This window comes from Lactuca virosa, chromosome 5, assembly GCF_052849685.1.
Source record: "Lactuca virosa cultivar CGN04683 chromosome 5, Lactuca_virosa_CGN04683_v6, whole genome shotgun sequence".
In the NCBI taxonomy this organism is placed as follows: Eukaryota; Viridiplantae; Streptophyta; class Magnoliopsida; order Asterales; family Asteraceae; genus Lactuca; species Lactuca virosa.
Window position 1 is genome coordinate 183,463,656 of NC_136430.1, and position 14,153 is coordinate 183,477,808.

At 34.4% G+C, this 14,153-nt stretch overlaps 1 protein-coding gene across 18 annotated transcripts; it reads right to left on the bottom strand.

Annotated features, from left to right (window-relative positions):
• Positions 1–382: 382 nt before the first annotated feature.
• Positions 383–4,853, bottom strand: LOC145114775 (auxin response factor 18-like). Of its 18 annotated transcripts, none has more exons than XR_013711209.1 (13): positions 4,394–4,853; positions 3,823–4,292; positions 3,509–3,738; positions 3,315–3,431; positions 2,897–3,009; positions 2,739–2,768; positions 2,330–2,482; positions 1,566–1,619; positions 1,357–1,418; positions 1,199–1,220; positions 1,025–1,109; positions 824–914; positions 383–720 (listed from the first exon to the last, which is right to left on the bottom strand). XR_013711209.1 is itself a non-coding variant. In XM_079050858.1 (9 exons), the coding sequence occupies exons 4-8, from the start codon at positions 3,367–3,369 to the stop codon at positions 1,614–1,616; spliced, it is 357 nt and encodes a 118-aa protein (XP_078906984.1). In that variant the 5' UTR covers positions 3,370–3,431; positions 3,509–3,738; positions 3,823–4,292; positions 4,394–4,853; the 3' UTR covers positions 1,241–1,334; positions 1,566–1,613. The 18 variants fall into 18 exon arrangements, 2 of the variants coding, with proteins under 2 accessions (XP_078906984.1, XP_078906983.1); XR_013711208.1 differs by having other exon boundaries at positions 1,562–1,619; XR_013711215.1 differs by having other exon boundaries at positions 1,357–1,619; positions 2,690–2,772; positions 2,897–3,000.
• Between the last annotated feature and the right edge of the window lie 9,300 nt (positions 4,854–14,153).

Consider the following 14,153-nt stretch of genomic DNA (forward strand, 5'->3'; position numbering starts at 1 on the left):
AGTACCCTTTAATGAAATGCATTTTGTGTCATAAAAGGGTACAGATTACACACAAATGCGTGTCAAGGAAGGCCCTATCCGAAAGGAAGACGACACGCTTTTGTGTGTCGTAAACTTACGATGCACATTTATGATGTGCATTTACGACACACATTGTCTGTCAAGGAAGGCCCTGTCATAAAGGAAGACGACACAAGTTTGCGTGTCGTAACCTTACGACGTGTGTTTAGGACATGAATTGTGTATCATTAAATCCATGTCATAAGTGAAGATGACACGCTTTTGCGTGTCATAAACTTCACCAACCATTTACGATATGCATATACGACGTGCCTTTACGATACTCATTTACACATAATACAAAAATATAGAAACAAATATATATCAAAACAATCAATTTCATCCAATAACATCATGTCAAAAAAATGTAATACATTGATATTAAGGGAATTTGATTGTACATTGTTATTAAGAAGTTTTCCTTAACTATATAACCTAATACTACATTGCTATTAAGGGGCACCTTCTTGTTTCATATATCATGTCAAAAAAAATCCTCCATATCATTGGTTTGCCACCGGTTCCTTTTTTGAATAAACAGATGGAGTAACTCCTCCTTTTTCAGTAGCAAGAACACCAAGGTGCATGCTTTTGCTTGAAATCACTGAAGATGGCATCGAGTTATGTTGTTGACCAACACGTAATTCCCCATTTTCTCCCCTATAATTAAATTTAAATGATTACATAGTAAAACAAAGAAAGGGTATGTTAGTCTTTTAGATGTTTGAAAAATATTTAAACATTGCAAATTTGCAATTAATACCTAAGGAATACAAATTAATCGCCAGCCACCAATCTTTTAGCAGTAACAAAAGTACTCCATCCTGTTGTAAGGAACTGCCTTCGCGGTTGACCTGGTCAGCCAAAAAAAGATCTTACTTTTAAATTTTAATAAAAACACAAAATTACTTTATATGTTCTGTACTAGCATATAAAGTATAAACATGAAAAGATAATGAATGACCTCTGAATATATGCTTTAATCGCCACTCAATTCCATGAAGATATTTAGCTACAAGTTCTTGAGTAGGAGTCGGCTGAGACATGTCCTGAACAAAAATACTTCAAAAAAATTAGAACATTAAACTGTTCAACAATGTTTTGAAAACTGGACCGGACATCGAATCAGCCCTCTTACCGGTTCCATCGTTCAACTGGTTCTAAAAACCGGAAAAAGTGGATATATATATATATATATATATATATATATATATATATATATATATATATATATAACCTTGAGAGCTAGCGATCAAATGCATAAAATTATCCATCTACAATCAACAAACAATTCACCCGAATGAAAACGATATGCTAATTCTTGATGCCTCAAGTCAACAAGTCAACCAATCACAACCCTAAACAAACAAAACCCCATGTCAAATAATATATGTTATGTTTGCTACAAACTCAAATAAGATCTAAGTCTAAAACTTCAATTTGAGTGACGGCAAATATTATCATAATTAAGATTAAAAAAAAAGCGAAAGGGAATCCAGACTTGCTTCTTGTAGTAGTCCAGAGCCTTCCAACAGGTCATCATACATCGTTGTTCATATCTGATTACAAGTACTAAATTAGCATCATACTTTTATAACTAAGATAACTTATGTCAACGTGATAGATTTCAAAAAACTGTTTTTTTGCAGGTTTAACCAGGCTAAACCCTACAAAAAACCGGTTTTTTACAGTTCTTAGAAAACCAGGGGTTTTTTACGGTTTAGTTTCTAGGGTTTAGGTCACTTAACTTTTGGTTTTGTGCTCATTTGGTCACTTAACTTTTTTTAAGTTTTAAAAGGTCATCAAACTTTAGGTTTTTGTGCTCATTTAGTTACTCAACTTTTGTTTTGGTCACATTTAGTCGCCTAACTTTTAAAATTGTGCTCATTTAATCACTAAACTTTTAAAAAAATTTAAAAGTTCAGTGACTGAATGAGCATAATTTTAAAAGTTACGTGACTAAATGAGCACAAATCTAAAAGTTAAGTGACCACACCAAAAGTTAAGTGACTAAATGAGCACAGAGTCTGAAGTTTGATGACCTTTTAAAACTTAAAAAGAGTTAAGTGGCCAAATGAGCACAAAACCAAAAGTTAAGTGACCAAAAATGACCTAAACCCTAGTTTCTAAGCAGCTTTTTGTGTGTAAAAAACCGGAAACCTATCCAGTTTCCGATTGAACCGGTCGAACTGGCCGGTCCGGTCCGGATTTTAAAACAGTGTTGTTGAAAACATATGAAACTAGAAGAAAAGAAAGAGAATGAAATTACCAATGTAGGTAGGCATTCATTTGTGTGTTTTCTGAGCACTGAAAAACCACCATGAGTGCTTGTCTCTGAAGCTGTTAAGACTTTGCAGAAAGAGTGGATACTTGCCTTTGGAGGGTCTTCAATACATTTATCAAGACTAGTAGGACCTCTTTGCTATTCATTATTAGAAAAGAAAACAGCTACAAAAGGTTAAAAATTGTAAAGAATTTAAGATGTGAACTCTTACATCTGCTTCTGGAAGTAGAGTGATTTGAGCATAAAATTCATCTGTATCTTGTTTAGCTTGTAATGGTACCAAAATCTAGATTCTAAAACTTCATAATCCAAATCACACACTTTAAGAGCAACATATTTACATACCAGAAGCTGAGTATAAACAACATTGATTTAAGATTGAAGTGAGGAATACTCTGATCGATTTGCTGATTGTTGGATTCCTCTAACTGACCAAAAACCGTATATAATCAAGATTTAAGAAAAAAATAGAAGTTGAAGGTCAAAAGAATGTTGAAAATATAAACGATATGAGAGATTTTGAAGGAAAATTAACAAGTTTATTATACTTACTTGCTCCATGTGACCTAGAGGAAAGTAGAAAACTCTTTCTCCATCTCTTGGAACATCTACTAGTGGACCCGCACATGCCTTCCATAGCTCCTGATACAGCTGATCTTCCATTGCTCATAATCAAATAAAACCACAAATCCACAAAGAATATAACACTTTCAGCATAATAGATTATAATAGAAAATGATATATCAATATAAAACAAAAATCATTGAAGTAAATACTTCTTCCAACACATTATTAGTGTCCAATTTTGATTTTGAAATCGAATTCTTATTGTTCCATAGATTTCAACCTTGAATATTGATATTCAAAATCAATTAATTGAGGATTTGAGTCGTGAGTCAAGAAGGCCGAGTGAATTCGTGCCAACATTATATATTATTAATCTTGAAAACCAAATAGAAGCTAGTCTTACGATGGCTTTTCTCTGGAAGCTGGTTGGATGGGAATATCAGGAGCTCCACTCCCATTAAAACTCCCAATAAGAGCTAAATCCCCCCCATCCAACAAAACCTGGTAGATCTTCTCATAGCTGTATCATAGTATACAGGAAGGTCATCATTAAACAGAAAAATGATGGAAAAAATGGAGAATAAAATTAAATGTTACCTCTCCACATCTTTAGCAAAGAAATAGTGTGCAATGTTGTCCTCCTTTACACCAGTATTTTCAAATTGCTATGGCCAAGCACTAATGCGAGACACCCCATTTAGATGATTTTTTTGGGGAAGGTTGTTCACCGTTCATAGACTTTAGGCGATGCACAGGTTGACAAATGAGCTTGTAACACATCCCAAAATTCAGCTGTTTTACCACTTCTATTAATCTAAAAACTTCCCCTGCAAATAGCATGAACAATGTTTATCAACTAAAGACAGATCATAAATGAAGAGTAAAAGTACTCAATACAAAAGAAACCATACTGCCAAATGTGTTCGTGATCAGGAATAGCTGGAACTTTCAAAAGTGAAGAAGACATTGACACAAGATCATAGCTAGATAGCTCTGTTGTTGAATTCTTTCCTTCAAAATGCTTTAAATTGTTACCATTTGACTGTTTAGAATGGTCAACACTAGAACCTCGTGAAAGTTGACCTGGACAATTCAGTCAACACCTCTACAGATGATTCATCAGATATATCAGAAACTCTATTCTTTCTAACTAATCCAGGCTTCTAAAGCAATGTTTCTTTAATTGCATCCTTTAACTTGTTTCTCTGTTTTTCACCTCTTTTGTATTCATAACACTCGATGCATTACAAACTTATACTTTATCAGCTGTGTGAGTTTGTGTAGAATTCACCTAGGTCGTATCGCTTAGCAAGCGTTTATGCCTGTTATACTGCTTCTCCTTTAACATCTTCGGCGCTCCATCAAGGGTTCTTTGCCAAGTCTAAATTCAAGTACAAAACACAAACAATCAAATCGACTAAACCCTAAATCAAAAACCAAAACCACAAACTTTTTTGAATCCAGATGAAATTTGGGACGTACCTTCTCGATTGTTTCGAAAACTGATCTGTTCCTAGACCTTAACTGAGCTCTCCCAACTTTTATGTGACTAATGAGCTTCCTCGTGCCGGATGATCTGTGACCGGATAAAATAGGTGGAAGAAGTGACTTTCTTTGAATGACTAATGTGCCGATAAACTCAGAGCTTTCACAGGTGATGAGTGTTAATGATTGCGCATATATCTTTTGTCGTTTCGATAAACGTGATGATTTTTTGGACGGACGATCAGGAGAAGCTAATTCGATGAATTTTTTGAGGATTTCGTTGGAGGAAGCTTTGGTTACATGTTGAATGGCGACCGTTGGTGTAGGCATGACAGTGGTTGCGTCCATTATTGTTACAGCCTAAAGCTTATGGGGTTCGATGCTGGTGGTGGCGTCTTAGGGCTTGCAAAGATAAGGGAGAGAGAGAGTGTGCAGAGGTAGAGGAAGACTGGCTGATTCAAAAGGATTATTAGGGTTCTACCGATCATACTTAAAGCTAGCATTTTTTCTTGAATCTCATGCATTTGAAACCCTCTTTTTTAACTTCCTTTCACCACATTCATTTGAAACTCTCATGACTTTTCAATTTCTTTACAATAATATTATAAATAAGTTAAATAATGTTCTATAAACAAGAAATGGTGTTTTATTACAGTGTCTTCATCCCACATCAATGGTGAGAGTAAACAAGAGAATGTTTCCTCTTCTATAAATAGGAAAGGTTGTGAAATGTTTCAAAATGACCAAACCATGAGAACTTCCTCATCCCTACCTTTGTAGGATTTTGAAGGTATTATTTTGTGAGATTGTCTATATTGGCAAGTGTCCAGTTAACTTTTAGAATTCCAAAAATGGTTTTGAACCAAATTTTTTCAGGTTTAAACCGTGTTTCAGTTAGAAAAAAATTATGTAGTTGGGTATATTGAGTTGAACCGGAGCTGGATCAATTTGGACCGATAAAGGAATCATTTTCCTTTCACAACAAACATTTGAAACTCCCATGATTTTTCAAATTATTTCTAATAATATTATAAATAAGTTACATAATTTTATATAAATATAAAAAAGCATCTACCTAAACCTAAAATTATAACCGTTTGAAAAATCACTTTGATTTAAAAGCACGAAATATATACAAACCGGGTTTCACTAGAAAAAAAAATATGTAGTTTGTTATATTTAGTTGAATTTGTCCGAGTTTGATCTATTTGGACCATAAAAGAAGCATCTTCCTTTCACTACATACATTTGAAACTCCCATGATTTTTCAAATTGTTTCCAATAATATTTTAAAAAAGTTACATAATGTTATATAAATATAAAAAAAACGTCTACCTAAATATAAAATTATAATTGTTTGAAAATTCAATTTGATCAAAAGCACGAAATATATACGCGGATTATATTTTATAAATGAATTCTTTTTATAATGAACTTTAAATTTTGAAAATACATATAAACAAACTTTCTATATTAAGTACCTAACTGAATTTATGATTTTAGAATTGAACAAAAAGTTATTCAATAAAAACTTACATTTTTGGATAGCAACTTACGAGATTATAGAAAAATGGAACTATTGAACAATAAAGAAAATGTAAACAAGAGAAAGGGTGTTTTACTAAATAAGTTGAATAATATTTTATAAACAAGAAAGCGTGTTTTATTACAATGTCTTCATCCCACATCGATGGTGAGAGTAAACAAGAGAACGTTCCTCTTCTATAAATAGAAAAAGTTGTGAAATGTTTCAAATGGACCAAACCATGAGAACTTCCTTATGCCTACCTTTTTAGGATGTTGAGGGTATTCTTTGGTGAGATTGTCTTTATTGGCAACTGTCCATTTAAGTTTTAGAATCCCGAAAATGGTGTTGAACAAGATTTTTTTAGGTTCAAACAGAGTTTCAGTTGAAAAACCGTTATGTAGTTTGGTATATTGAATTGAATCGGTCTGAGTTTGATCAATTTGGACCGATAAATGAAGCATTTTCCTTTCGGCACATACATTTGAAACTCCCATGATTTTTCAAATTGTTTCTAATAATATTATAAATAAGTTACCTAAACATAAAATTATAATTGTTTGAAAAATAAATTTGATTCAAAAACACAAAATATATACAAACCGGGTTTCAATAGAAAAAACGTTATGTAGTTTGGTATATTAAGCTGAATGGGTCCGAGTTTGATCAATTTGGACCGATAAATGAAGCATTTTCCTTTCACCACATACATTTGAAACTCTCATCATTATTCAAATTGTTTATAATAATATTATAAGTTACATAATGTTATATAAATATAAAAAAATCTACCTAAACATAAAATTATAATTGTTTGAAAAATCATTTTGATTCAAAAGCACGAAATATATACTCGATTATATTTTATAAATGAATTCATTTTATAATGACATTTTGAATCATGAAAATATATATAAACAAACTTTCCATATTTAGTACCTAACTGAATTTATGATTTTAGGATTTAACAAAAAGTTATTCAATAAAAACTTAATTTTTTATAGCAACTTACGAGATTACTGAAAAATGGAACTATTGAACAATAAATTTTCTGGATAACGTTTTATTTTTATTATTTAATATTTTATTTAACAAAATGAAATTATTGGCAAATAAAGAAATGAGTTTAATTAAAATGTCTTCATCCCACATTGATCGTGAGTAAACAAGAGAATGTATTCTCCTCTATAAATAGGAAAGGTTGTGAAATATTTCAAAGGGACTAAGCCATGAGATCTTCCTTACATCTAACTTTGTAGGACGTTGAGTGTATTCTTTGGTGAGATTGTCTTTGTCGACAAGTGACCAATTAAATTTCAGAATTTCGAAAATGATTTTGGACCGTATGTTTTAGATTTGGATCGAGTTTAATAAGGATCCGAGTGTCTTCTGGCTGAGTTACGCAAACTCACTTCCATTGGAGGCCGATTTTAAGTAACATGCCGAGTATTTGGTTGTGTTAGCCAAGTTTTACAACCCTGTATGTAATACAATTTAAAGTTTTAACCTTATAAAAGACGTCACGATTATCATATGTTCTACATAATTATGGTAATATTTATGATAGAAAACATTTTTTTTACTATTTAAGATAAAAAGTTGTCTCTATTATCATATGTTGTACAGAATGATAAAATTTAAGATAGATAAAAAGATGTCTCTATTATCGTATTTTCTACATAATGATAATATTTAATATAAACGTTTTAATTTAATATGAAATTATTATTTAACAGATAACAATAACGATTTATTTATTTTTAAAAATTAATTTTTTTTCTATTTTAATCATATAACTTTGTATATGCAAAACAACTTCAAGTTCCAACATTATCTCTTATAATATAGTTCAACATAATAACAATACTAAAAATCATTTTTTATATTTTTTATGAAATTATTATTTAATTGTTAATAACAATGATTTAGTTATTTTTAATATAAAATATTTTTTTATATCCCACGCAACGTGCGGGCATTCGCCTAGTTTTAGAAGGAAAAGAAGGAGATGCATATGGTGGGGTGTTTTATTTTTTGGGATTTCATTTCCCCCATAGGCTATTAAAAAAACGGAGAACGCGCCTTGCTAAAAAATATAAAATGACACATTTACACAACATGCTTTTTATGATAGGTGTCATCCATGTTTTTATTGTTTTTTGTTGGACACTAATTGTAGGGAGCGCAAAAATATGTGTCCTCTATCCTTCAAATTTTAGAAAATTGACATTATTTTTAGGACACGCAAAAAATGTGTATCTTAAATCCATGTGTGTCATTGTTTACGTGTCATTAAAGGGTTGTTTTTAGTAGCGTACGGGTCGATCAGAAGATGGTGTGATGCGTCATCCTCTTGATGGGGAACATTAGCAACATTTTGATAAAAAAATACCCCGACTTCTCGAGTGAACCCCGTAACGTACGCCTCGGTCTTTCAACTGATGGTTTTAATCCATTTGAAAACATGTGTAATCCACATAGCATATGGCCGGTCATACTTACGACATACAATCTGCCACCTTGGTTTTGTATGAAAGAGTCATCATTCATGTTGAATTTGTTGATTCCCGTCCCGAATGCACCTGGTAAGGATATTGATGTTTTCCTTAGGCCGTTGGTGGAGGTGCGTAAACATTTATGCAACTCAGACGTACGTATTAAAAATGTGGTGACAAACATATTCTTCTGATGACAGATATGTTGTTATGGACAATAAAAGACTCACAGGCTTGTAGTAGTCCATCAGGGTGGATCCAACAAGAGTATATATCATGTGCTATTTGCAATGAAGACACTCTTTCGTACCGTGCAACAAGCAAAGTCGTATATATTGGTCATCATTGTTTCCTAGATGCTGATGATTCGTTAAGAAATTGGGTGGACTTTAACGGTCCAGAAGAGACAAGACCCACTTTGAGACACTTTGTAATGACGATATACAATGGCAACTAGGTCGTCTACTAACTTGTAAATCGGGTAATCATCATGAGCATGGAGGTAGGGAGCCAAATTGGCAAGATATCGAGTTGAACCGATCAAAACAAAGAATATTCTTCAAATTCGAGTATTGGTCCTCTTTGTAGCTGAAATACAACATAGATTTCATGCATGTCGAGAAAAATGTGGACGAGAGTTTGTTAGGTACTCTTCTAATGATAAAATAAAAGACACATCAAATGCTTGTGAGGACTTGAGACTTCTAAATATTCGGAGAAATGAATGGTTGCAAAGAAAGGGTGACAAGTTTCATAGACCCCGTGCAAGATACTCTTTCACGAAATCTAGTCGACAACTCTTTTGTCAATTTATAAGAGATGTTAAACTGCTAGATGGGTTTTGGTCTAACGTCGGTAAGAAAGTGAACGATACCAATACTAACATTATTGGGTTGAAAGTGCATGAACATCAGATTCTTATTCAACGTTTGATACCATTTGGAGTTAGAGGGTTGTTAGAAAAAGACACTTATGCAACTATTGTAGATTTCCGCACGTTTTTTAAGCAACTTTGCTCCAATACACTGAATGTGGAGGATACGAGGAAAGCAAAAGTAGAAATTATTACAATCTTATGCAAGTTATAATTGATTTATCTTTTAGCATTTTTTTGACATTATGGTTCATTTAGTTTTGCATTTATGTGATGCAGCGATTGTTGGAGGCCCATTATATATGAGATGGATGTATCCCTTCGAAAGGTATATGAAAAAAACTAAAAAACTATGTAAGAAACAAGGCGAGGCCAAAAGTTTCTATAACTGAGGGTTATGTTGACGAAGAAGCTTTATCATTTTGTTCGATGTACCTTCGAGATGTACAGACTGAATTCAATCGCCCTGAAAGAAATGAAGATGCTATCTTTTAAAAAACAAACTTTTGAATGTTTGAGTCTAAAAGTCGATCGGCCATCACAACTCAAATCAAAACTCTTAATTTAACAAAAATGTGTAACATGGAATAGTTTGTATTGAATAGTTGTGAAGAAGTAAGAAAATATATCAAGTAACTATTCTTATCTCTAATTTTCATCCTCAATTTTTTTATATTGTTACATCTGTATCTTTTTGTCATCAATTTAGGAAATTAAAATCTGAACACCCGCAAAGTGACGAAAGGAGAGAATTTCCTAAATGGTTTCGTTAAAAGGTAAGACACATAAAGAAACAAATTTGTTTCATTCATCTAAAGAATACATAATACATATTACTTTATATTTCCTAGGTTCGTGAAATGAAAGCAGAAAACACTATAGAATTCCACAAAGAGTTGTCAGCTCTTGCAATGGGTCTAGAAATGAATGCTTATACTTACACCGCATGCATAGTCAATGGGGTTAGGTTTATGGTCTTAGCCGTGACGCACAACGCACAACACAAAACTCTGGGGTTTTAGTCGTGCCTGAGAAATAAGAGAAATGTTATGGCCAGTTAGAAGAGATTATAGAGTTGTGGTATACACATGATTATTCAGCTGTACTATTTTTGGTGCAAGTGATTTGATACTTGAATATGAGTTATTTCCGGTGATAATTTCACCAGTATCAACACACGACATGAACCATACAAACCAAAACAATAACTATCGGTGTGTTGTCGAGCATGTTAGTAATTGAAGTATTTAGGATCTACCATCGAACAATGATCGTGTCCAACTTGTTTACAATGACTCTATCAAAAATGTTGAAAATGGTTCACAGGAAATGTTGACAATTGATTGTTTCATTTTATTTACTTCTTTCTATAGTTTATTTTAGCACATTCCATCTCATTTTAGTTAATCTTCATGCATATTTTCTCTTTTTCTTATTTTTCTCCTTTACCGGGTGCTTTCCAGTCTTTTGAGCTTATTTGCAGGATTTATCGAAGACTATTTATCATTGGAGGTATGGAAGGAGTGTGGGACTATTAGGGGCTTGCAATTTGTTCGTGAGCTTGAAGTGTGGCGATTGGGCTCGGTGTCAGTACAAGCGGGATGCGCGTTGGATTTTATATTGGACGAGGACTTGAGTTGAGGAGGATTAAAGAAGCATTGGACCATCATTGGAGGCTTTTGAATAGCACAAATGGGCTCTAAAGAGTTATGCATGTGGGTTGAAGTGTGAATGAGAATATTGGGCTAGATTGTACTTTAAATGGCCCAAGTCCCACATTCAGCGTGACCCACGCGGTCCGCGTAGACCCATACGCGGTCCGCGTGAATTGTGGTGAAATGAACACGGGTTTTGACTTGTTGACTGTAATTGTGGAAGGTTGGTGGGAGGCTTTTTGGCACCTTTTTGAATCCGGAAACCAGCTCCTTTTTGCTGGAGATTGGAGGTATTGTTTGGGATGATCACTTGAAGAACACACACCATTTTTCTCTCAAGAAGGCTTTGGAAGATTTGAAGATTTGAAGATTAGTGTAATTTCTTTCCATCTTGCAACTAGAACAATGTTTGGTACCACTAAACTATATTGCATTTCTTTTACTTTGGCCATGCTTGGCTAAACTTTCATTTGGTTGATTAGGGTTTAACCCATGGATGATTAGTTGCTTTGAAGACTTATTATTATCTTGTGTTTGAAGTTTATGGAAATGTTTTCTGGTTAAACATCTTGTTGTGTTTATTTATCTTTGATCATGAGCTTAGATGAATGAATGCTTATTTTTGCTGACTAATTTCTTGGTTAAGTAATAGACCTTCAAATTAGTAAGCAACAAATGGTTTGTGTGTTTGTTTTCATTTCATTTAGACCATGGAAATGTTTCCTCCATAATGATAATGTAAGCATTTGATTATCTTTTGGACTTGGTAACTCTTAGAACTTAAAGCTAATTGATTTTCACAAAATTATATGCTTCATTGATTTTGTGACTTTAATTAAGGAAATGTGTTAAGAGCTCCTCTAGCCATTTTAATAACAATGAAGGGTTGAGGTAATTTGTGCTTATGGATTGCTATAGCCAAGTTAAATTAATTCACAAGTGTTATTCCATTAAGTCTAATGATAAGTCAACCATGTCATCCATGTGGTGTACCCAAAATCAACCAATTTCACTTCATTGAATTTAATCAAATCTTTTACTTGTTTACTTGTCATATTTACATTCTAGTTAGTTTCAATTTTGTCAAACAATCAAAAAGAACTAAACCCCCCCCCCCCCATTTTACTTTTACTTTTGTTTACAAGCACTTGAACAAGTGATTTACATAGAGATTTAAATTGAACCAATCTCCGTGGATACGATCCCTTTACAACTATACACTACTTTAGTGTGTAATATTTAGGGTATTTATTTTGTTGGCCTCGAAAACCACCAAATTTTGGCGCCGTTGTCGGGGATTGGTTTATTTTTAATCAATTTGTTTCTCTATGCCCAGATCTCAGCATACAGGTGACTTGATTTACACCCCAGAAATTGAAAAAGAAGCAAGGCGTTTGGCGAAGGACAAGCGAATTGAACGTGGTCAAACTTCTAATCCTCACGGGGATCCGGAGGTTGAACCCGCTTCATCAAGTGATACGGAACCCGATTCTAGTCCCGACCCTTGCCAAGAAATTCCCGAAACACCACCTCTACAACAAAATCCACCCATTATCGAACCAATTGCAATGGCGGACGGAGGAGAAGTTCCCGAAAGAACCTTAAGGAAAATGATGGAAACCGATGTAACACAAACTCCAACCGGTATCAATTACCCGGTTTTGGAAGGAGGTTCGGAATTGAAGCAAAGTTTAGTCCATCACCTCCCAACTTTTCATGGATTGGAGAATGAAGACCCGCATAAGCATTTGAAGATGTTCCACATTATTTGCACTAGCATGAAGCCACAAGGGTCAACCGATGACCAAATCAAGCTAAGGGCATTCCCCTTTTCATTGGCCGATAGAGCAAAGGATTGGTTATTCTATCTTCCCCCGGGGTCGATCAACTCATGGACCGACATGGCAAGAGCTTTTCTTGATAAGTTTTATCCCGTTTCAAGAGTCTCAAGTCTTAGAAATGAGATATGTGGAATTCGCCAAGGTCAAAATGATACTTTTCATGATTATTGGGAGAGGTTCAACAATTTGTGTTATAGTTGCCCACAACACCAAATTCCGGAACAACTCCTCATTCAACACTTCTATGAGGGATTGTTACCGATGGAGAGAAGACTAGTTGATGCCTCAAGTGGTGGTGATGTCTTTAGTAAAACTCCACAAAAAACAAGACAACTTTTCAACACCATAGCCGCGAATTCCCAACACTTTGGCCCGCGCCAAGACATGAAAAGAGATACACAACACAAAGTCAATGAAGTGGGAACATCAAATCTAGAGTCTCAAATCAAAGACTTAACCTCCGTTGTTCAAAAGCTAGCCATGGGACAAACTCCACAAGTGATGGTTTGTGGAATATGTGCAACAATGGGACATCCTACGGATATGTGTCCCATTCTTCAAGAAGATGTGAAACATGTAAATGCCACGGGAGAATTCCAAAACTACCACAACAAGCCATCCAGTTATCAAAATGCATATAATTCGAGTTGGAAGCCAAATCCCAACATGAGCTACAACCCAAGATCATTGCCTCAAAATGCATTGGTTAGACCATGCTATCCACCACCACAACCTCACTACCAACATCCACAACCACATTATCAACCCAAACGACACCCTCCACATCACCAACAACCTCCTCAATCCCAACCAAGTAGCTCCGGAATGTCTCTCGAAGACATTGTCAAATCCCTAGCCACTAGTACCCAACAATTCCAAAAAGAGACAAGAAATAGTATCTCCAACCTTGAAGCACAAATGGGAGATATAGTTACATCCATAAGCAAGTTGGAGTCCCATGGAAAGTTGCCTTCGCAAACCGAAAAGAAACCAAATGTCAATGTGGTAACTTTGAGAAGTGGCAAACAAACCGGGGAAAGTAGTTCAAAGAAGAAGCCAAGGGATGAAGAGGAAGAAATAGAAGTCATTCCCATTGAAGAATCTATAGTCAAGAATGATGCACAAGCCGGAGCCCCAAAGAAGACAACCCCTCTAGTGACTCCAATAGCCACTCAACCGCCATTCCCCTCCCGACTTGCAACTTCGAAGAAGAAAATTGAGGAGAGAAAGAGATTTTGGACACCTTCCGAAAGGTGGAAGTAAACATCCCTCTACTTGATGCAATCAAGCAAATCCCGAGATATGCAAAGTTTTTGAAAGAACTTTGTACCAACAAGAGGAAGTTGAAGGGAAATGAGAAAATTTCG